At 31.8% G+C, this 21,608-nt stretch overlaps 2 protein-coding genes and 2 long non-coding RNA genes across 8 annotated transcripts; 2 read left to right on the top strand and 2 right to left on the bottom strand.

Moving 5' to 3' along the window:
- Positions 1-72: 72 nt before the first annotated feature.
- LOC117223754 (protein phosphatase 1B) lies at positions 73-11,843 on the bottom strand. Of its 4 annotated transcripts, XM_076522873.1 has the most exons (6): positions 11,689-11,843; positions 10,008-10,929; positions 8,416-8,533; positions 6,055-6,166; positions 5,740-5,794; positions 73-459 (listed from the first exon to the last, which is right to left on the bottom strand). In XM_076522873.1, exons 2-6 carry the CDS (start codon positions 10,818-10,820, stop codon positions 442-444), a joined length of 1,116 nt encoding a protein of 371 aa, XP_076378988.1. In that variant the 5' UTR covers positions 10,821-10,929; positions 11,689-11,843; the 3' UTR covers positions 73-441. The 4 variants fall into 4 exon arrangements, with proteins under 4 accessions (XP_076378988.1, XP_033332139.1, XP_033332140.1 ...); XM_033476248.2 differs by lacking the exon at positions 73-459 and having other exon boundaries at positions 2,196-5,794; positions 11,689-11,842; XM_033476249.2 differs by lacking the exons at positions 73-459; positions 11,689-11,843 and adding an exon at positions 11,307-11,439 and having other exon boundaries at positions 2,196-5,794.
- On the top strand, positions 8,915-9,470 carry LOC117223755 (uncharacterized). Its single transcript, XR_004491004.2, has 2 exons — positions 8,915-9,005; positions 9,087-9,470. It is a non-coding gene; the product is annotated as an uncharacterized LOC117223755 (long non-coding RNA).
- Positions 11,844-11,936: 93 nt separating the features above from the next.
- LOC143259646 (uncharacterized) lies at positions 11,937-13,347 on the top strand. Its single transcript, XR_013033664.1, has 2 exons — positions 11,937-12,041; positions 12,446-13,347. It is a non-coding gene; the product is annotated as an uncharacterized LOC143259646 (long non-coding RNA).
- Positions 13,204-15,501, bottom strand: TrpRS (Tryptophanyl-tRNA synthetase). Of its 2 annotated transcripts, none has more exons than XM_033476244.2 (3): positions 15,046-15,501; positions 13,918-14,855; positions 13,204-13,854 (listed from the first exon to the last, which is right to left on the bottom strand). In XM_033476244.2, the coding sequence occupies exons 1-3, from the start codon at positions 15,170-15,172 to the stop codon at positions 13,687-13,689; spliced, it is 1,233 nt and encodes a 410-aa protein (XP_033332135.2). In that variant the 5' UTR covers positions 15,173-15,501; the 3' UTR covers positions 13,204-13,686. The 2 variants fall into 2 exon arrangements, with proteins under 2 accessions (XP_033332135.2, XP_033332138.1); XM_033476247.2 differs by having other exon boundaries at positions 13,918-14,851.
- Positions 15,502-21,608: the final 6,107 nt, after the last annotated feature.

The following is a 21,608-nucleotide window of genomic DNA, read 5'->3' as shown; positions in this document are numbered from 1 at the left end:
CATGTGTTATGTTATTATTATTTTTTCTATTATCGATAATAATGTAAAACTATTGGTGAGAAAACAACAAAATGTAATTAATAAATATTTATTAATTAGAAGGGTAATAAAATACAACAATAGCTATATATTCAAAGTAAAAACCTATAATATATTGCTATAGAGAACTTGATCAGATTTTTACCCTTAGAAATAAAATGTTTTGTACAATAAATTTTGTTTTTTTTTCTTTTTAAATTTGATATTATGATGTAATATAATTTTCAGGATTGTTCAACAAAAAATTAAATATGCCTGCAATATCATTCAATTACCATTCCAAATAGTCTCTGTTCATGTAGCACCTCTCTGTAGTTCTTGTCGGTTGGTATCTCACTTTCATGACTTTTGGCCAGTTTATTTATGTTTCACATGTTACAAATTGTATACATGTTCTGTACACTAACTGGCTTGCAATGTCTGTAAGCATATCATCATATAGTATTTTAATTTTCGTGCTCATATAATTCTACATATAGAATTTACAATAAAATACTTATTATTAAAACACAGTGTTCCTTTTTAATATTTCTACAGAAGGACAGAATATTATTTGTACTACATTGTCATCACAAGGATATAAGAGGAATGTCGACAATCCTAAAATAAAGTAATATTTTAATACTATGTTCTTAAGCTATTCCATTGCACCCTAATCTAAGTAATGTACTTTAATGTTAAGATATGTAGCAAATATTTCATTACTAGACATATACAGCGCAGTAAGTATTTGTGCCACTGATCGAAAATATAAAATGCATTACATACTTACACTATTTGTATCTGATATATCAATAAAGTTGATTATCTTGAAGTATTCAAAAATATATGAAAAATCATGAACCTGACACAAATATTGTTGTGCATTTGGTAAACATGTATTTCATCTTTTCTATTCGGTTTAATGTTATATATGTTGGAAGAATTAAGTCCAGCTTATGTTCTAGCCAAAAAAGTCCATTTCTTTTCCGTGATTTTACTAATCTATAAGTTCGGCTTTTTGATACTAAATCTTTTGAATGCTTATTTACTAACATTAATTGTCTAAACAATATTAAATACTGCTTACCTAATATTTATTTAATATTATAGGAATATTGTACATTATCTAAAATAGTACACTTATTTCAGAAATTCTAAATGAAACGGTCGTGACAAGAAAAAAGGAACTTAGAAAATTTCAGGTCATTCTAATGCAAAAATTATTAACATTAACAATATTTGGAATGTTTGGAACAACAAATAGCCAATAATAATTTTTAAAATTTATTACATTGATAAAATTTCCAAACAATGTTTCTGTGTCACAAAAATTGATTAGAAGTAATCGAGGCATTGAATAAAATTAAAAGTAGTTGAGCTGAAAAGATCACAATCGTAAAAGATATAAAAAACGAATGAAACAAAAATATCAAATAACTGTGTTATTTGTTGACGAATTAGTAATAAATATAAAAGATAACAAAATAAAAAATTTTGCAAACACCCACGTTTGTTTATCAAAATGACAAATTTCATCTATGAAATTGATTTGCAATGACGTATGTTATGTACAATAACATAGGCATATATCGCACAGATACATCTATGTGTACTATACATATATGTATATGCAATTTAGCAACTTTTTATAAAGTTATATCTTTTCTTATCCTGGATTCAAGGCATGACAATTTTCAGTATAAAATACGTATTCATTTTATTATAGGACTTCAACAATTTTTTCAACTCATGTATATAATTAATGAAAGTATCTATTCTTATTAATAAGTTGTTTTAAGTTCTAACTGTTTATAACACGCTAATAACATCGTACTATTACATATTAAATAAATAAATCAAAAATAAAAGAAACGTAATTAAGACCTTATCGAATCTTACTAGATGAAATACATAATAAAATATTATGACATCAAGCATGCTATAATCTAAACTAATTTTGTGATGTATTATATATCTGACTGTAACAATGAATTTTATTTATTTACACACCTAATTCTATGTATATGTTATAAAAAAGGTATGTTTCTCAAGGAAAGGAGAAATTTGTTGTTAGATTAATTTCTACATTCAACATATAAATGTATAACTACAAAGGATCATTTATTTATACAAAAGATTTGTGTAGGTGTTAAAATTAAAGTGTGTAAAACAAATCTATTTTTTTATATGTATTAAGATACACTGAAATGTACATACCAAAATAGTAGATAAACTATTTTAAATTTATATATCTTTTTTGGTAAAATCAATTAAGTATATTTTATATAATATATATAAATATATTGGGATACTGACAGTTATTCTTCAGATGAGCAATTCCAGAATTCAGCTTTGACTGCAGGAAAAGACATGCTATGAAATTAAAGAAATCAGTTTAGTAACATCACGAAAACATTACTTGAAAATTTCAAATTTCGATTTGTGTACCAAGAAGTATTTCACTTTTGACTATTTTTATCACGTGTTATATGTTATTTACAATCGTCGAAAAAATAATATAAATCAGATACAAAATTTAAGAAAAGTGATTGGGTTCGTGTATATATTGTTTACAAAATACTGATTTCTTGAATAAATAATTATTTGAAATACGTTTAGATCATTCTAAAGTTATTATGCAGGCACATTTCATGAAAAATCATTGAAATATAACACAAAAGACAAATAAAACACACATAAAACTATGTACAAAAAAAGAAGAAAAGAACTACTATTTTTTCAATTTTATAGATGCGTGTATTTCGTAATTAACTGATAGTCCTATTCTGTACAATATTGTTATTAGACTTATTTTAAGTACAACATATAAAGTAAAATCATTTGTTCACAAGTTGCTATTTGATGGTTCATATGATTTCGTACGCTTCATAAAGATGATAGTGAGTGCAGAACAGGACTATAAGTATAAAATATTGTACTACTAGATAGTAGTAGAAGTTCATATTAAAAATGCACTTTGGATTTATTATCGCGGCTGCAGTCATAACTACTATTATTATTAATGTTATCATTATACTGTTATTTCTGTTCTTACTAACTTTTTCAACTATATATATATGTATATGTAAATTATAGATTGACAGTAAAAAACTCGTAAATTCATTACAAAAACATAAAAAGTTTCACCTTTCAGTTGAAAGTACACAGGTATTTCTTCCATGACAAATTTATGGTATAGAAATTTTGTAACTTCAACATATTACAGTACCATAAATAGTTAAAAGATATGATTCAACTACTTTATGGTTTTTGGATTGAGCTAACTTTTACAGGGGAGAAATCGATCTCCAGTTTTTTTCATACGATTTTTATATATTATTTACAGAAATTAAATTTCACTGACTAAACATATATAGAAAGAAATTTGTATGATCAACACCTGAAAAGCAAATGATTTAAGAGTACCGACAAAATATAATACTACTTTTATACACTCCATAGATTGTTAGTAAAAATAGAGGGGGTAACCCTATATATGGGATTTATTATTTATTTTAATATATTACTTTAAAACGATAATATATATTATCGATTAAACGATAACATATTACTTTAAAACTTTAGTTAATTTCAGGACTTCTGTTTAACCAGGAACGGTAATATTATACTTTGGTATACATATGATAGACTTTTATGTTTGAGGATGGCCTTGATGCATAGTTTTTGTGTGTTACACAAATGGGAAATTTTGGACGGTTACAAAATCAATCACGTGAAAGAAATAGAGTTAGTAAGTAATTACCTGACAATCTCGTTTCATTAATTGATTAAACCCGTATTCATAGAAATCGATAACATTCAACTTTGGTATCATATTCTTCAAATTAACACAATACTTACATGTTCTTAATTATAAATAAGGCTGCGATGATTAATAATAACTTTAAGTTCCGGTAATTTTCATCGGTCATCCATTTTTACATGTAACATAATTTATTGAAGACTATGTTAATAGTTTTGCTGGTGTGCCATTTTAATTTAACTACAAGTTTTCAAACTTTTAACATTTATTAATTAAATAATCGTACTTCAAATTTTTCTGACGATTGAAATACAAATGATTCAATGCAAAGATACAATTTCTCTAAGAAATTAAAATCAAGGCCTCCTTACTATATTCCTACTGCTTGATTTTAAAAACGAATTAAATAAAATATTGATACACTGTTTTCTCGACACAACTTTATGTTTATATATATATACATACATATATATATATATATATATATATATATATATATATACACACACAGTATTGGTATTCCTAAAACTAGGTGATCAGTTTTCCTACTCTTCTCGTATATATGAAAAAATTTCAAACCCTTCAAAATGTAGAATAAACAGTTGTATGACTGTTTCCAAAACGTATAACAAAGAAAGAGCATGAAAAACTGATCGACGAAGTAAATATTCTGAGCGCAAGTTCTCTAGAGCTACAAAAATATATAATTATATATAGTAATATTATGCATTTTTTTATCAACATTGCAAGAGGATACGATATAAATATTCTACTAAGTGTTAATGAAAATCTAGATCTGTGAAACAACTTGTACTTATAAAAAAGTAGCATTATCTTGTACGTAAATTATCAAGAATATTAAAAAGCGTATTTGTTTTTTTTTCACTTTATAGATTTTGTACAAATCATGAGAAGTATAAAAACCTTAAGTAATTCAAGTGCTTCGACCTTAACACATTGAAACTTTTTCGAATATGTAATTTACTGTAATGAATATATATAAACATAGTTTGAATAAATTTCTCACATTATCTAGTTTTCCATAGAGTATATCTACACTCATCCTCAGTAGAATACCTCTAAATCCTCTGCTTATAATAACTGTAATATAAACATTTTTCACTCCTTGGATGAAGAATTTATAAAATCCAACAATAGACTGTAATAATTGTGAAAATTACCAATGCCAATAGTAATTGGAACCAGTTGCAGGATGTACTTATAAATTCACATTTTGGACTTTTTAAAATTATGCAATAAGGTATATTGAGTGATGTTTCTCAATATTTTTTAAGTGTTATAAAATATTATTTTTTCCACTTATCTGCTTCATAATACCCTTTTGGAAGAAATAGAAAACGAAGACTTCCTTTACCTATATATAATCCTAATCATTTGTATGTTACTTGTACTGTAAACTAAATGTCTTAATTGATAATAACAAACGAATGCTTCGTAATAATTATTATTATTAAGTATTATAAAAGTGTTTACTATAATATTTTTGTTTAAACTCTTTCACTGTATCTTGATTTCATCAAGCAACCCTGCAATTCAAGACGTTCTTCTTGCACGTTATAAATTTCTCTTTCGTAATAAATAATCGCAAACAAAAATCAAAAACTTTGAAAGTCAATCATGTACATGTTCTTTTTCTTTTCTGACTGGGTAAATGTATAATATTTCACGATCTTTAGATGTATTGTTAAACTCTAATTTATTTTCGCCAACAATAACGTACTGCAAGAATTTACCATCTGCTCATATTCAGTGGCAGATTTATTTTAGATAAGACTTAGTTTGTAATATACCAGTGTACTTTTCTTACAATTTTAAAACGAATTTCTTTACATCAGAAGGGGTCGTTAAAATAAAGATATTTCTGTCAGCATCTGCATCGTTATGATTATGGAACATGTCTAATTCGACAAGGAAAATTCGAATGCAAGACTTACACTATGCGCTCGACTGGGACAAACTTCTCGAAACACTTGTTCTATGAAAGGTAGCCTGAAAAAACGAATATAAAAATCGATATTATTAAAATTTACAGGTTTGAAAAATTTCAACAATAGTTAAAGTCGAGGTTTGAAAAAAAAGACATCATTTTCGCGAAGAATATTCACTTTTGGAAAAGTGCCAAATATGATTATAGAATCGAATGTCTTTAAGATTAAAGGTACCAACCTGAATATAATTTTAGTAACTAAAGTAAGAATATTTGTATGCTATTCTCGAATGAAGAAATAATAATTTATGAGTACACTTACATTGCTAAGATACCACCACCAGGAGGCAGATTGGGAAAGTCTTCATCCGCAAGAAGTTGTAGCAATTTCAAAAAATCGAATTCATTCTCATCCTCCTGTGCAGTAACTATTTCTAAAAAAAAAGTAATAAAACGGTTATTAATTGTACAATCAGTTATAAGCATTTACAATTCAAAATATTAAATATATATCATGATTAAGTGCACTGTGCATCTATTATCACATTTGTGCTGTACATTTAAGTATTCTAATAAATGCTGTCCATTAACTTCGGTCAGTATTGTCAAAGAAATCAAAGAAGTTTGATTATACTTATAACAATTAATAATTTTCATAAATAAGAAGTATAAGATTGTTAAAAAAAATGAACATGTAACAAAATAAATACATATATATGCATGCATCTACTTAGGACTGGAATAGTTAGTGCTTTGAATACATTTCTTATGGAAAACCTGAAAGATGAAATCCGGTCGTAAGTAGATACATTTTCGTTTACATGTACTCATAGTTACATTTGTAATCTCTTCCAAAACTTATCCACCTCTGGAATTGTGTAATATACTAATATAAAATCTATACATTTAGAAAATAGTAAACTTTGTTGGAATGTTCCTCCATAAGAAATGTGTTATTAATGGTAAAATACTGATGCAATAGGTATGAACATTTGTGTATTTTTGTGGGAAAACATTAACCTACCTGTAACATTGCTTATGTGTTTACAAAGAGGAACAAACAACTTTTTAATCAAAACTTTACTTACAATAATGTTTTTCAAAATATCAACTCCAAGGGTGGAATGCATTTTTAAGTAAGAATAATTCTAGGCATTAAAACCGTTTAATTAAGAAAGAAAACAATTAGTACAATTCAATAACAAGGAAAACTAATACTAAATATAAATAACCATTAATATATTTATAACTTTATATCCATCTAATATCATAAATTAGAGATATAATTGCCACTACTCTAGTATGATAATGTAATGTCTATATTTATAGCATATTTTTGAAATAGTACTTAAAAAAATGTACATAACAGATGCTTTCATAATATTTTAATCAACATTGAAAACATATTAAATATCTTTTGTAGTTTTACAAGTATTTCAAATACATTGAACATTCCACTAAAATATGCTATATATTTTTTACAATATTCTTTTAAAGAACTTCCTTTGTTTTGTACTTCTGTATATGGTATTGTTATTTAAAAACAGTTAGAATACAATAAAATACAATTGTACAAGTAAACGATTGAATACTGTGGAAATTAGTGTATCTATCACGTGTAAAATATTTATGAAGGATGATATGTTTAAACAATACACAGTACGTAAGTGATAAGATTGAAGAAAGACAAATATTGGAAGCTTTATTGGATGAAGTTATTATGATAATAAATTGCAATTTTCGTAATAGTTGCTTGCTACTTACTAATTGTATGCAATTGGAAGATATGGTGTACTGTTTGCAGAGTACTTTTATATTGCACAAACATGATTAATCACAAGATGAAATATCGAAAACTGGAATTTACCTATTATTTAGATGATGTTACATTGTATAGCTTTTATAATTACTTATGAATATTTCACTTTCGTTTAATATTTTACCCAAAAAATGTACAATCAGTGATCATAAAAAATTAATACAACGCAACATTATAGTTATATCTTTAAATGTACTTGTCATATATATAAGAAAATACATTCATTGAACAAGAATAAATTTTTAACGTTTCTTAATAGAAACACACATATAAATACCTTCTAAGAGGTGTGTATAAGGTATGAAAATTATGTGGCACTTACAACAGATGTTTAAAATCTGAGAAATATTTGTTTACTAAAAATATATTATATAATATATATATTTAATATATATATTTCAATTGATTTATATATGGTAATGACTAGTAAAATATTCTTTCAAACAATACATATTTGAATCATATGGAACAGTCTATCGTAAACGACATTAAAATATAGACAGGATAAACTTCAATACTGTGTTCGATTGTATATTAGCATTTGTCTACTTTACTATATGTTAAATCTATGTTTATTTTAGATTTGTACATTTTGTATATGGAATAAGGTACTTAAATAGCTCTGAAAAAAAGTGTAAATATTTGTTCATTAATTTATGAGGAACACAGATCTACTTCTTTTGTACTCTAGTTATGCCACTATAAAGATTGTATTTGATTGTACTAAAATTTCATTACTGAACGATGTGCAGTTATTTGTTTAAGGGTTGTCAGAATGTCAAGTTCGTGTATGATACTGTGATCTTGTATTAATGCAACAGCAGAAAGAATATAATTGTTGTGAATATGGAAATGATAATGAACCTTTAATGCTCCTTTCAATGGCCGTTTCCAGCTCCGTTTCCTTTATCTGCGCTTCCGGGCTTGGCTTTGGTGCAGCAGGAAATGTTACCAAAACTATGCTCATGTTATCTCTGCTACCCTACACAAAAAGCAAAAAAAAGATTATTTATAATAAACAGACCTGCAGAAATGCAATTCTACAGGGTCCGCTGCCAAAATCCGGACAAACTTAAATTTCAATTTCCTGTCACATTTGACTTTGCTGTAGATAGCCGTTAGTGTTTTGTTTATTCAATTGTTTGTAATAAGCGCCCATAAGCACAAAATGTCCGAGTAGATAAGATCGAATGTGGAATACAATCGAAGAGCTGCGATTATCGAAGGCCTTCGCGGACTGAAATTATTCGGTTCTTTGGATACTCGGATCGATCGTCCATGATGTGCGGCTAAATATTTTATTTCAGAGACATCCGAAAAAGTATCTGCCAATCCAACGAGAAAGAACCATTCGAAAGAAATGCCAATTAATTTACACCCTAAGCGTCGTTTCCAGTGAGGGTCACGTTATGCCACCACATTTCTTTCAAAAGAAAGAAACCGTCATCAAAGAGGTTTATTTACGCATTTTGACAAATGTAGTGAAGTCGTAAATAGATACCGTGACCGCTGAAAGGCCATATATCTTCCAACAGGATGATGCGCCAGCACACATGAGTCACTAAATTCAGGACTGACTGTCGGATAATGTTTTGGTCCAAGAAATTCTGGCTTCCGAACAGTCTAGATTTGAATCCGTTGGACTACTATATGTGGAGTGTCATTAAATGAGTAATCAACAAGTCGAGACATCCTAACGTGACATTTCTTCAGACCATCATCGAAGTGGCAGTCGCCAATATGGACCAAGACGCGCTACAATGAACGTGCCAGCATTTCAGGCTGAGTATTGAAGTCGTCATTGAAGCAAAAGGGTGTTACATAAAGTAACTGTATTCTAAAAGGATATCACTAGTGATGTACAAACAGCTTTTTGTAATTCTTAAAATTTGAAGAATATAGACTTTTGTTTAAATGAATCGTTCCTTTTGTCCGAATTCTGATGGCAGACCCTGTATTCTTTCTAACATATTAGAGTGCATACTCCTCTTTTACTATGATTGATCGTTCATCGTTAAATATACAGAACATAATAACATATAGATAATGCATTTTACTGTTTAATAAGCAAACAAAGTGATAAATACATTAAAAGCATGATAAACAAGATTAATAACAAACAATAGGATGTTATTTAAAGTTTAAAATATAATAATACATATTTAATTATGATGATAATAATATAGGCCGAAAATGTAATGCAAAAATCATGAAAAGCATACGAAAATGAAATAAATAAATTTATCACTGTGTATACACGTTACATAAACTTGCAAACCAGTAATCTCTGTGGGGAAGTTCTATTTTTTGCAAAAATTGTATTGAATGTTATAAATATGGAAATGATCTAATATCTGTTGTGGTAATAGAAATCATTAAAGCAGCACACTTTTGAAAATATATAATGCTGATAAAACTTATTATAAGATGTATCACAAATCTTTAGATATCATTACCTTATAAAGACAGGTATCTATAACCTGGTTCGTAACTGCTTCTAAGTCGTCTGTAAGCAGCAGCCTCGAATGTATAAAATTACATAGATCTTCGTTGTGCATTACATCCCAAATACCATCACATGCTAAAACTAGAAATTCATCGTGTTCATCGTCTCTATCTAGCATAAATATTTCTGGTTCTGGAGACACTAACTGTTCACAGGGGCCCCGATCTTTTAAATTTTTGTACTCATAATCTCCCAATGCTCGAGAAACAGCTAAAGCTCCATTAACTCTCTGTATCATTACACTACCACCAGCATTTTGAATTCTTTCTTTTTCAGCTGGCAAAACAGGTTTATGGTCCCGTGTTGCGAAAACGGGACCACCTGCTCTACAGAGTACAGCTCTAGAATCACCGCAATTAGCAATATATATATTTCTGGGAGATATAAATGCACAGACAGCTGTGGAACCAGATTTATCTGTGCCAGAACTCATTTCTGGTAAGTCTCTCATTGCTCTGTCAAATCTGAGAAAGCCCGAGTGAATTCCATTGACAACGTCTTCTGCTTTAAACTCTTCTGTTTGTATTATACATTCTAACAAATGTTCTGCACTATGAGCAGATACTAATGCCCCAGCATGACCATCAAACACTGCGAAATAGCTCCAATCTGACAGACCACCATTTAAGCCAGTTATTGCTCTGTGAGCATCCTCCATCTCTGCTCTCCAACCTTGCATGCTGGAAACACCATAGCGTAATCCATTGCTTTCACCATGCTCATTATATTTTTCTGTTTTCGGAGTATCCAAAAGTGCCCCCATAGTATTTACTAAATATGTGCTGCGTCAACTCGATCAATTTGATTCCTTGGGTATTATTTGACCAGCATCTTTTAACTGATCATTCGAGTAACGCTTTCTTAAGTTTTACCTGAAATTATAAAGAAAAAACAATGATAAACTATTGATATAAAGGATGTTCCATTTTTCCATTAATAACCCAACTTTATCAATGTATTCTGGGAGACTAAATAAACAGAATATACACTGCTTGCACAAATGGAGCAAATGTAAATATCACTGGTCCATTCCTACCTCATGTCACAGTAACCACACAACTGTTTTTGTAATGGTTTTTTAATAGAGCACCAAACGACTTATGTTTATATAACATTTTTTTCTTACTTAGACTCACAGAACACACTGACAATGTTTGACCACTAAAACCTGGAACAGGCTGTACATATAAATACAAGATAGAATCATATCACGTTCATTGTATATGTTACGACATAACTTATAATTTACTTCTAGATTGTTGCGAACACACACAGAGACCTCGCTGAGAAATCGGTTTGCGTTATAGTCACAATTTTGGTTTGAACGAAGAAAAAAAAGTCAAATGGAACATAACATCGCTCTAATGCCGAACGTAACGTACAATGTAATCTGGAACTGCGAATATTTTAAACGGTACACAGATAACGTTCGCGTAAATAGAAATACTCGAACAACATGCGGTCACGTTTATTATGGAATTATAATTGAAACTCCGTCGACGTTACGAATTAGTAGGTTTTAGGGGAAAAAAATCAGCTGTATCAAATTCTAATAGGAAACTCTATTTGGCAGTGCCAAATTTCGCGACTAAAATAGTTTATACCTCAGATTACATGTTCACGAAACTTACGTAGGGAGATCGTGACCAAATATCATCGTTACTTCAGGAAAGTATATATGTGTAGAGCGTGGTATTGCTAATAGACTTGTTTCATACCACTATCACCATGTTCCTTTGCTAGGCTCAACACACAGAACCAACGAAATCGACTTGCATGAATGGCGGATATACACTAGGCAATTTTCTGCGCATGCGTCGGTTATTAATAGCATTGCCTTGTGGCGTCACAATCCGCCAATCAGAAGGCTGCGATTTCCGCTCAAGACTGGGTAATCATATAGGGTGTCCTAAAATATCCGTTTATCACTGTTGAGATGGAGGGGAGTGATTTTATGGGAAATTTGAAAAATCATACATAATATGTACGTATTATATATGTGTCATGCTCTTCGCTTCTTCTTTTCTGAATTTTCAAAATTCTTTTCTGTTGTCCCTTCAAGTTTTCTTCAACTAATTCAGTCAATTATTAGATTACTTAATTATCTAGGTTAATTTCAAGACGTGTTCTAATATCAGAATTGACACGCTATGTAAAAGAATTTTAAAAATTCAGAAAAAGGGGGAAGTTTCTTTGATGATTTCAAATTCTAATAAAAACATTTTCGAAATCATTGTTTGAGACAAAAATTCTTGATTCTCTTACTCGCAATAAAAAGTGTAAGATTCTATTCAAAAAATTAGATATTTAGTCTAAATAAAATATTTTAAGCCAATTTCAGGAATTTAAAAATTATTGTTCAATATATCTATGTATACAAATTTTCAGATTTCCCATAGAACAATTCCCCTCCATTTTAACAAGACAGACGGGCGCTCTGGGACACCCTATATATAGATGATTCTGAGGTAAAATTAACTCACGCGCGATACTGGAATTAACTCTTACGAACAACTATATAAACAAAAACACGAAGTTTTTCTCGATGATAATTCATACTGTCGCTGATTATTGCGTTTATCAGTATTGTTACAGTCAGCAAATTCAAGAAATTTGAATTACGCTGCACGCGTTCAAAATCGATTTCAACGAGTTCTCGATCTATTTGAACGTAGCTCCGAACTGTAATACGAAAAGTCATATTTTAATAAATTTTAATATTTAAATATATCATAAGTAGGCAATATTTAATATTTGTAGTCAATAATTGATGGCTAATATCATTTATCGATGGAAACAGCCGAAATTTTTGATAATTATTTTTCTCTAATTAATCAATGAAACGAAAATATTTAATCGATTGATGCTTAACTCCGAAATGTATATAATGTAATTTTTGATAACAGTCCATACATAAAACTTATCATTCTTTCACAAATGATTACATTTCGATAAGCATTACTTTTTTTATGTAATCATAATTCATCGAGCAAATATTACTCGAGGTCTTTGCTTACTATACAATTTTTATGCTGATCATTGAAAATTCGATTTTCGTATAATAAAGGAGATGTATAGTAATCGTAGTTATTTCGTATAGAAATCACGTTATTTCATAACGCAAAAGAATTTATATAATCAATAAATAAAATAACAAGTACTTTATTGCTCTTACAATATGTTGTAACACTTTGAAATAACTTCGTTGTATGACTAACGTCCTTAATATAACTCCTTCAACTTATATTGTTTTAATATTAAGTACAATACAGGAGGAACATTAATAACAAGCAATATATTCTGAGTAAAAGCTAATTGACGTAGGCAATTACTATTTTTATGTAGTTATAGAAAAATAGAGAATATTTGCATTAAATACTGATAAATGAGTTTAAATAAATTTTAATTTAGGATTGTACTTATATACAAGTAAAAGGGAATATAGACATAAATATCAAATATGTGATTTACAAAAAGCAGTTTAATCTATCACCATGAAACTTTAAAAAATAAATTTTTTTGTTCGAACAATTATTAATATACTTTTTCAATAAATAAACTTAAATAAATTCATGGAAAAGGAATTTCTGTGGAAGTGTGTTTTATGTACATAAGAAATCTTTGTGCAATTATTTCGAATTCGTTACAAAACCAAGATCCCTGGGGACCATGTATTTCCTGACTATGTCATCTGTTAGTTTACTTCTAGCTGCTTGATGTTCAGCTACTAAAGATTGCAAGACATTGATTAGTTCCTTCTTAAGTTCTCCAGTCAAAATTTCTCCACTTGTGTAACCCTGGAAATTGAATTAGAAGAATTGAGTAAATGTTGCAATCTTACTTAAATTTTTTGGACTTACTTTCCTAAGTTGTTCTAATTTGTCATCATCTTCCAGGAAAAATCTTAGCCATTGATAAGATATATCAATGTCACAATTGCCTCCTAATTGTCTATGTTCTTCGACAGTAGCCTGTCCACCTGAGAATGCGTGTTTATTAACTTTGTTCTTTATTTGTTTTGCTGTGTCTGTCAAGAATATTGCACTATTATCACTACTGGCAGACATTTTTGTTTTAGAGCCTTGTAAAGCTGGGAAGAATACAGAATGCAGCAAAGCAGGCTTTGGATAGCCAATCTTTGGCGCAGCATCCCTTGTCATTCGAAAATAAGGATCCTGATCAATAGCACATGGGATCAAACAATGGACTTTTGCATTCTTGAAGATAAAGGGAAATGTGCTGGAAATTGCTGGAGCAGCTTGGGTAGGTGGAAATGCTATTTTTGCTATGGGATCGCTATCACCAAATCCAAAGATACCCTTTACTTGATTAAATGTAACACCCCTTTGAATTCTAATCATATTTTGATAAAATGCTGGATTATTTCCAATGTGTTCTAAATTAGAAAAGATGAAAGTTTTGTCTGGTTTGAAACCAAGAGCTATGATATCTTTTGCATTGGAATAAGACAGTTTAATAGCATCCTCTATCTTTAGATTCTTCCATATGGCTTTCTCGTCATCACTCAATTGTATGATTAATGGTATATTAAATGCATCCTGTAACCATTTGCAAAACATAAACGGCACTAGATGTCCTAAATGCATAGAGTCTGAGCTAGGTCCTCTGCCAGTGTAAAGATAAAATGGTTTTCCTTGTTCATATAAATTTAAAATAGTATTCATGTCTCTGTGTGAGAAGAATATTCCTCTTCTTAGGAAATGATGCGGCTTTTGGCCAGTGATCTTCTCGAATCTAGCTAATAGCTCTTCATCGATTTTCGAGCTTCCAAATCTTTCTAGAAGAAGAGAAGGCCCATGATAAAAAACTATAAACTATGACACGAATACAGTTAAATGTAAGCTTCTCCCAGAAAAGAAAATCTCATACATTAAGATAATAAATGAAAGTTGTTTTTGTTGAAACGAACAGAACGACAATTATTAAGAGAATGATACACGATAAAATATAATCCTCGTGAAACTCACTAATCAATTTATCATAGTCAATTCCACTATCGTTCTTGGATTCAACATCCCAGGGCGTAACGACATCCTCATCATCTGTAGTTCCGTTTATGGTTAATCTATCGATATCTACATTTTCCGCTGTCATATTTCCTGCTCTTTAATTTTCTTCGTACCTCTAAACACGGTTAAATAATTACTTCCACGAGAAACATACGTCATATGCTATATAGATTTCACTATGAGGTTAGCTAGGTTAGGTCGGTCTGTAATTCCGGCACGATTGTGTTCTGCGCGCGCATTTGCACCTTCCGCACGAGATTTTTATTTGAATGACACATTCTTTACGAACACATCATCACGGGAAAGCATATTTTATACGTGAACCATCATTATTTGTCTTCTAATGCCATGTCACAGTGCTAATACTAATGGTAGTGTCATCAGTCTGCCAAATAAGTATGCGCCTGTCAAATTATCTAATGAAATTACATACATTAGCAATAATCTTATGGCGGTTTATTTGAAATTTGACTTTCATTGGAGGAAAAGGAGGCGTTCCGTCTCAACTTTGTTATTCGATTCATCAGTAAGATTAAGTAGCAGATCATGATTTGAACATTACGTTATTTGCATTTTCGATTCTTGTAAATATGTTTATGGCTTATGCATGTAGATAAACACTTGCAGGAAATTGCTATGTTTTAAAAAACGCCCGTGTAGTGTCCGTATAATGTCCGATGTACATACATACATATTATCACAGATAAGGTATAAGTAGATTAATCCTAGACTCTACATATTTTCCGACTGATTACAGCATCTTCTTCAGCTAACGAATTATTTGCTGAAATGTAGTGGAAAGCAAAGGAAGAATGTTCTTCGAGAGCATAATCAATATTGCCACCAAAGCAAAGGACCTAGACTCCCTAGGGAAGAGATAACGATAGAGGTCACAGTTACCGACAAAATGGGACGAAAACATGGGTTTATAGGGTGACACTTAACTACCTTAAATCAACATCTTTTTCGATGTTTATTGGTATCATGCGAAAAAGTCAGACTTCATGAGAATTATGAGGATATTTGGTAATATAAGTTTTAGAAAGTAAGGTGAAAATTTATGGTGACGAAGCCATGGATTCCAAGCAGTTTTATACCACTGGATGATTTTTGTCAATGAAAATCTGACATTTGCGTACTACATTGAACCTTCCTTTTTCGAATAATACTAATAAATATCGAAAAAGATGCTGATTTAAGGTAGTCAAGTGTTATCCCGTAAAACCATACCGTTTTGGCATAAAAACTTATGATATCGATAATATAGAGCAAAAAATTTGACAAGTTTAGTTACATTGATATTTATAAGGTGGCGCCTAAGTAGAAAGATTCTCAACGTGGAATCGGATAGACTGTGAATCCCAATAGATTGGGATGAATGGATGAACCCCGAAAACTAAATTATACTAGCTTATATTTTGTTACTATGTTGTACAAAGAAATTTATAGAGCGTCTAGTTGTAAAATACAAGTGATAATGTGACGTAATATACAGTGTATTCCATAAATGTCCCACAATCCGGAAATGGTGGATTTCTGTGATCATTTGAAGTAACATTTTCCTTAGCGAAAATACAATCCACGGTTTGGTTTACGAGTTATTAACGAAAAACAGTGACCAATGAGAGGCGATATCAGTTGGCGCCGAGCCAATGAGCGGAACTGGGCTTCGTGCGTTTATCGCCCCAGGAGGAAGGTCCATGTTTGAATCACCACGCCGCATGATAACTCGCCCAAGAGAAAAGCGTCATCTAAAAATACCAACGAGATTTAATTAACAAAAGACTTTTAATTATACAAATCGACCGTTTAGTTATTAAATCGAATTTCTTTCGTTAATATATTTACTATTTCTCGCTTCTTAATATTTATAACAATTCTGTTTGTTAGAAGTATGATCAAGCATCCCACTGGCTATTTTGCCATTTAATTTATTAGTGAAAATAACCGATAGAATAAGACATATGCAGTAATTTTTCGAGCACGATTGTTTCGAGAAATTGTTGCAGCAGACGAGCTTCGTTAATAAATTGATTGCTTTTCGATGTTTAATATTTTTACGAAAACTCTACTTGCTAATAATATTATTAAATACTCCCGTAGTTATTTAGTCGTATCATTTCATAAGGGAAGTAATTGATAACGTCAAACATACAAAGTGATATTTAAAACACGAATTTATCGAAGAATCGCGTTACAACAAAAATATTCTATTGATACATTTATTATTTCCTCCTAATGAAACCTTTTAGTACTCTCTTATCTGTTTTACTATCCAATGTTTAAACAAAATTAACTAACACAACTCGAGATAAAGAAAAACTTTCGAAGCATAAATATTAGGTAATCCACTTTCACGTGGATGTTAATCATATACCAAGTACGCGTGTTAACATCCGCGAAAATCACGTTCTTTCATACTTTAATAAAATGTTGACAATTAAATCAAAAATTGTTTTCAAGATTTATTTTCCATATTTATCAAAAATATCAATCAAAATTAATTAAAAATTATTGCTTAACAAATGTAAAAAATATTTAATTACCTCAAGTTAAGAATGATTATTTTTTAAATATTCCTCGAATAGTTCAAAAGTTATAAGAAAATGTCACTGCTTTTCTCGATCCGGAGTATTTCTATTTGAATTGAGTTTCTTTTTCATTCCTAATAGAGAACGCCGGTGGCTCCATCTCGTATTTATCAAGCTGTTACACATCTCTAGATAATATCATTCATATAACGAAATCTGTTGAACAGACATCGACCTGTTGAATCCGTAAAATCATGTGTGTGACTATCCTAGCCCCTTAATTGTCTACAGTGAGAATGAAGTATACAAGATACTTTATTACGTTAGTAAGAATTAGTTATAAGATATACTTTATTCGAGCTAACAAGGATCAAAATGCATCAATAAGAGCACAGCCCTCAGACCCTTGGTGATTAATCTAGAAATACAATTCATTAAAATAATTGCATGTACGCGCCTGTAGTATTATACAAGCTGTTAAATACAGTGTAATAATTAATCATTTAATAAAACAGCGACACCGGCATCAATAAACGTAATGGTGCGCGCGTGATTATAGAACCTCAAAACTCGATTTTTCAACGTGATCTAGAATTCTTTTGTAAATCAAAGTAAACCCATCATAAAGTGCGTTTCTTCAGCTTCAATTTCCGTTCTCAAAAGCTTGAAAATTTCCACGGCTACTGTTTTTAAATCAATTAGAATTAACCGAATCATTTTTCTTGGGATTATTAGTCAGAATTTTTCATTTTTCCGAAGCGATTTCATAATTTCTTCTAAACAAAAACATACCTATCATAAAGTACATTTCTCTAGCTTCAATTTAAGACTAATAAAGTTTGAAAATTCTCATGCGAATATGTACATTGTAAGATCGGTTCGAATTGTTCCTTAAAAATTGAATCATTTTTCTCTGTGTTACCCTGGTCGAGATTTATTAATTTTTCGATATGATCTAGAACTTTCCTACAAATTAAAAGAAGTCTATCACGAAGTGCATTCCTCCAGTTTTAATTTAAGTTCTCTAAAGTTAAGAAATTACCGCTGGTACAATCTTTGATCGAGTTATAGTAATTTCTTAAAACCGTATTGAACTTCATGCTTTCTCTTGCGTATTTCTATTAAGAACAATGGTGCAATAAAAACAATCTAACTCGTTTTCAATATCAATTCCAAAAGAAAGTGTTCTTAGGTTATGCTCGTGCCAATTTTCTCGTTAGCGCATGAAAGTATCGCTATCGAAAAGTTGCTTAATGAATGAAAAAAATGGATTAGACCGTTAAAGGAATTTTTCCAAGCTACTTCAGTTGTTTATAGATCGATTTTTTCGCGATTATTCCAACAGCTCTACGTCTAAGTGTCTTTATATTTAACAAAAAAAAAAAACGTTATCAGTTCGCTGAAAACTAAAATTCGTTTTTCAGCTGCGAGAACCGTTCGCGAGAGAGTAATCAAATATTCATTCGTCGTACTATCCGAAGAGGAAGCGGATGATTATTATGAAAGTAATAAAGCTGACGTGTTCGCGAGTAGAATAACCCGAATTTCTCGATTTCATTTCATTTCGTCTCATCCACCGGCAAATAGAATGATTGGGTCCGCGCAGCCGGTGAATACAAATCGGAATACGTTTCGGTTATTTGCGAACTACATGCACGTCTATCTGTTTACATGTATAATGCCGGCGACCATACGCGCGCAGAAACGCGAACGTCCAACAACCCTGCCTCTAATTCGTTTAAACATTTTGCATCAGCTCTACGATATTAAAAACATTAGTAGAATCCAGTATGTAACCTTTTGCCAGAACTGTTTCGCACTCGAAAGACAGCAATTTCATTGAAAACAAAGCAATTTGTTCTTTCTTTACAAAGCATTTTTTAATCTAATAAATCTCAAAAATGTCATAAAACTTTAAAATCTAATTCAATGAAATTGAAATTATAAAGAATAACACGTATGATACAGATTACTTGTTTAACCTTTTTACAATTTGTGGATCTTAATCTAATGCGCAATGCGTACATTGCATATTATGCGTACAAAATTTCGTTCCTTCGAATACATTACGATGAAAATGAATGTGGTAAACTAGTTAAAAATTAGCGTCACCGGTACGTGGCCGACGCAGCAGTCAACGTGTTAGATAAGAATGAAAATTTCGTGAGCGGTGTAAACGCATAAAGATCGCCGGTCTAATTACCAGCGGTCGCGCGGCGCGAGTCGCTTATGCTGAAAGCAAGTCGAGCACGAGAGCATGAATCACAATCGTCCCTGTTACACCGGACAGCCTTTTGGCTTGCTTATCGCCGCTCGTAAAGAATGGAAAATCGACGATAAGATACGCGATTCGGGAGATTTGGGGCGCGCGCGCGAGCCGCCCACGCGTTCCGCGTGAATCGTCGCGAGGGGACGCGAGATGATCGCTGATTTATGGTGCATTGTGTTCTCAAACTCGCCGGTTATATATACGTACATAAGAGGGAGAGGGAGAGAGAAAGAGAGAGAGAGAGAGAGAGAGAGAGAGAGAGAGGGAAAGAGAGAGAAAGAGAGAGAAAGAGAGAGAAAGAGAGAGAGGGTCCTAGCGACAATGCCCCGGGCCCAGACTGGTCCCGATTCTTTTTTGCTCGTGAACGCGCGGCCGATCCCGCGTATTTTGTTGGCGCAACAATCGTCTTTGCCGGTCGGCTTGCCAGGTTCTGCCATGGCGAATCGGAGCCGCGACACCATGTTCTCTACGGGGTTGAATCCGTCCCACTCGCGGAGGTGGCGATAACTCGTGGTGCGGGCCAACAAATTTCGAGATCAGACTGCCTCGAGGAATTCGGGCCACGGCTGTCCCATTAGTGCGACTATCTTTAGTAATGGGTCTCAAACTTGGGATTTTTTGAACGGTAGAAAGCAGAAGGTGGTCTGGAGACGTATTTGAGGATCTTTTGGAGATTTTGGGAGTTTATGCTTAACCGTGAGATATTAAACTTTGACGGCCAGAAATATTATGACGTCCCCCTTCGTTCATAAAACGATCGACGGCAATATTGATTGTCCCAATATTTTAGAAAAATTGTCTATAAATACTCCTTGCTTTCGTTTAAAACATCGTGATTTCTCTAATACCTAGCAACACAGTGCTCTTTGTAGCTTCCATCCATACAGGCGTCAATCGAATGTTTATTAATGTAAATAAGGCCTACCCATTAATCGATCTATTTAAGCAGTCATATCACTCCATTGAGCGATCATTATATCATATTTCATATTCTGTCATTGGGTTTTCCCAAAGTATTTGTGCGTTAAGGGGTTAATTTTTCCTTGAGATTGAGAATCTAGTATCATAATTCACAACGTATTTCACGGAAAATGATGGTAAACACTGAGGTATTAACACTAGATTTACGGATCATTAAAAGCAGCTGTTTCGTATCAGTTTATAAAAGAAACAATAAGACATTTATCCTGATTTTTAACGAGTGTTATTGCAATATTTGTCGCAACTGACGCATTACAAATCGCATGTCATTTTGACGGGCTCCGTAAACCTAGTGTTAAACAAACTGCACGGCATGTCGAAAACAACCCCAAGCATCGATCTCACCGACCATGTGGAAGATACTCCCGATCACTGCTCCATTTTTCCTAACATTAGGACACCTCGAGTATTAAATTTGCAAGCTAGACGTTCCTCAGGAAGAGAAACGTCCCCCGAAAGGTAGGAAACGCGAATAAAAAGGGCAGAACGACGGTCGCGAAAAGAAGGGGAAGATCGCGGGATCGCGTGGGCGGACTTTTATGGCGGTTGATTGCTTGATTTATAATCTCAGCCCCGGCTGCCCGGCAATCATAAAGGATCGTGGACCCGAGCTCGCTAATATCCGTGGATTTTTGCGCGGCCGCGGAGAAAGGGGGAGGCGAGGGGCGATCAAACTTTGATTAAGAGCGCCTGCAATACGCTCGCGGGGAAGCCCTTTCGGCCCCCCGGACAAAAACTAG

The sequence above is a fragment of the Megalopta genalis genome, chromosome 6, assembly GCF_051020955.1.
Source record: "Megalopta genalis isolate 19385.01 chromosome 6, iyMegGena1_principal, whole genome shotgun sequence".
NCBI lineage: Eukaryota > Metazoa > Arthropoda > Insecta > Hymenoptera > Halictidae > Megalopta > Megalopta genalis.
This window is presented reverse-complemented; position numbering and strand designations above follow the sequence as displayed.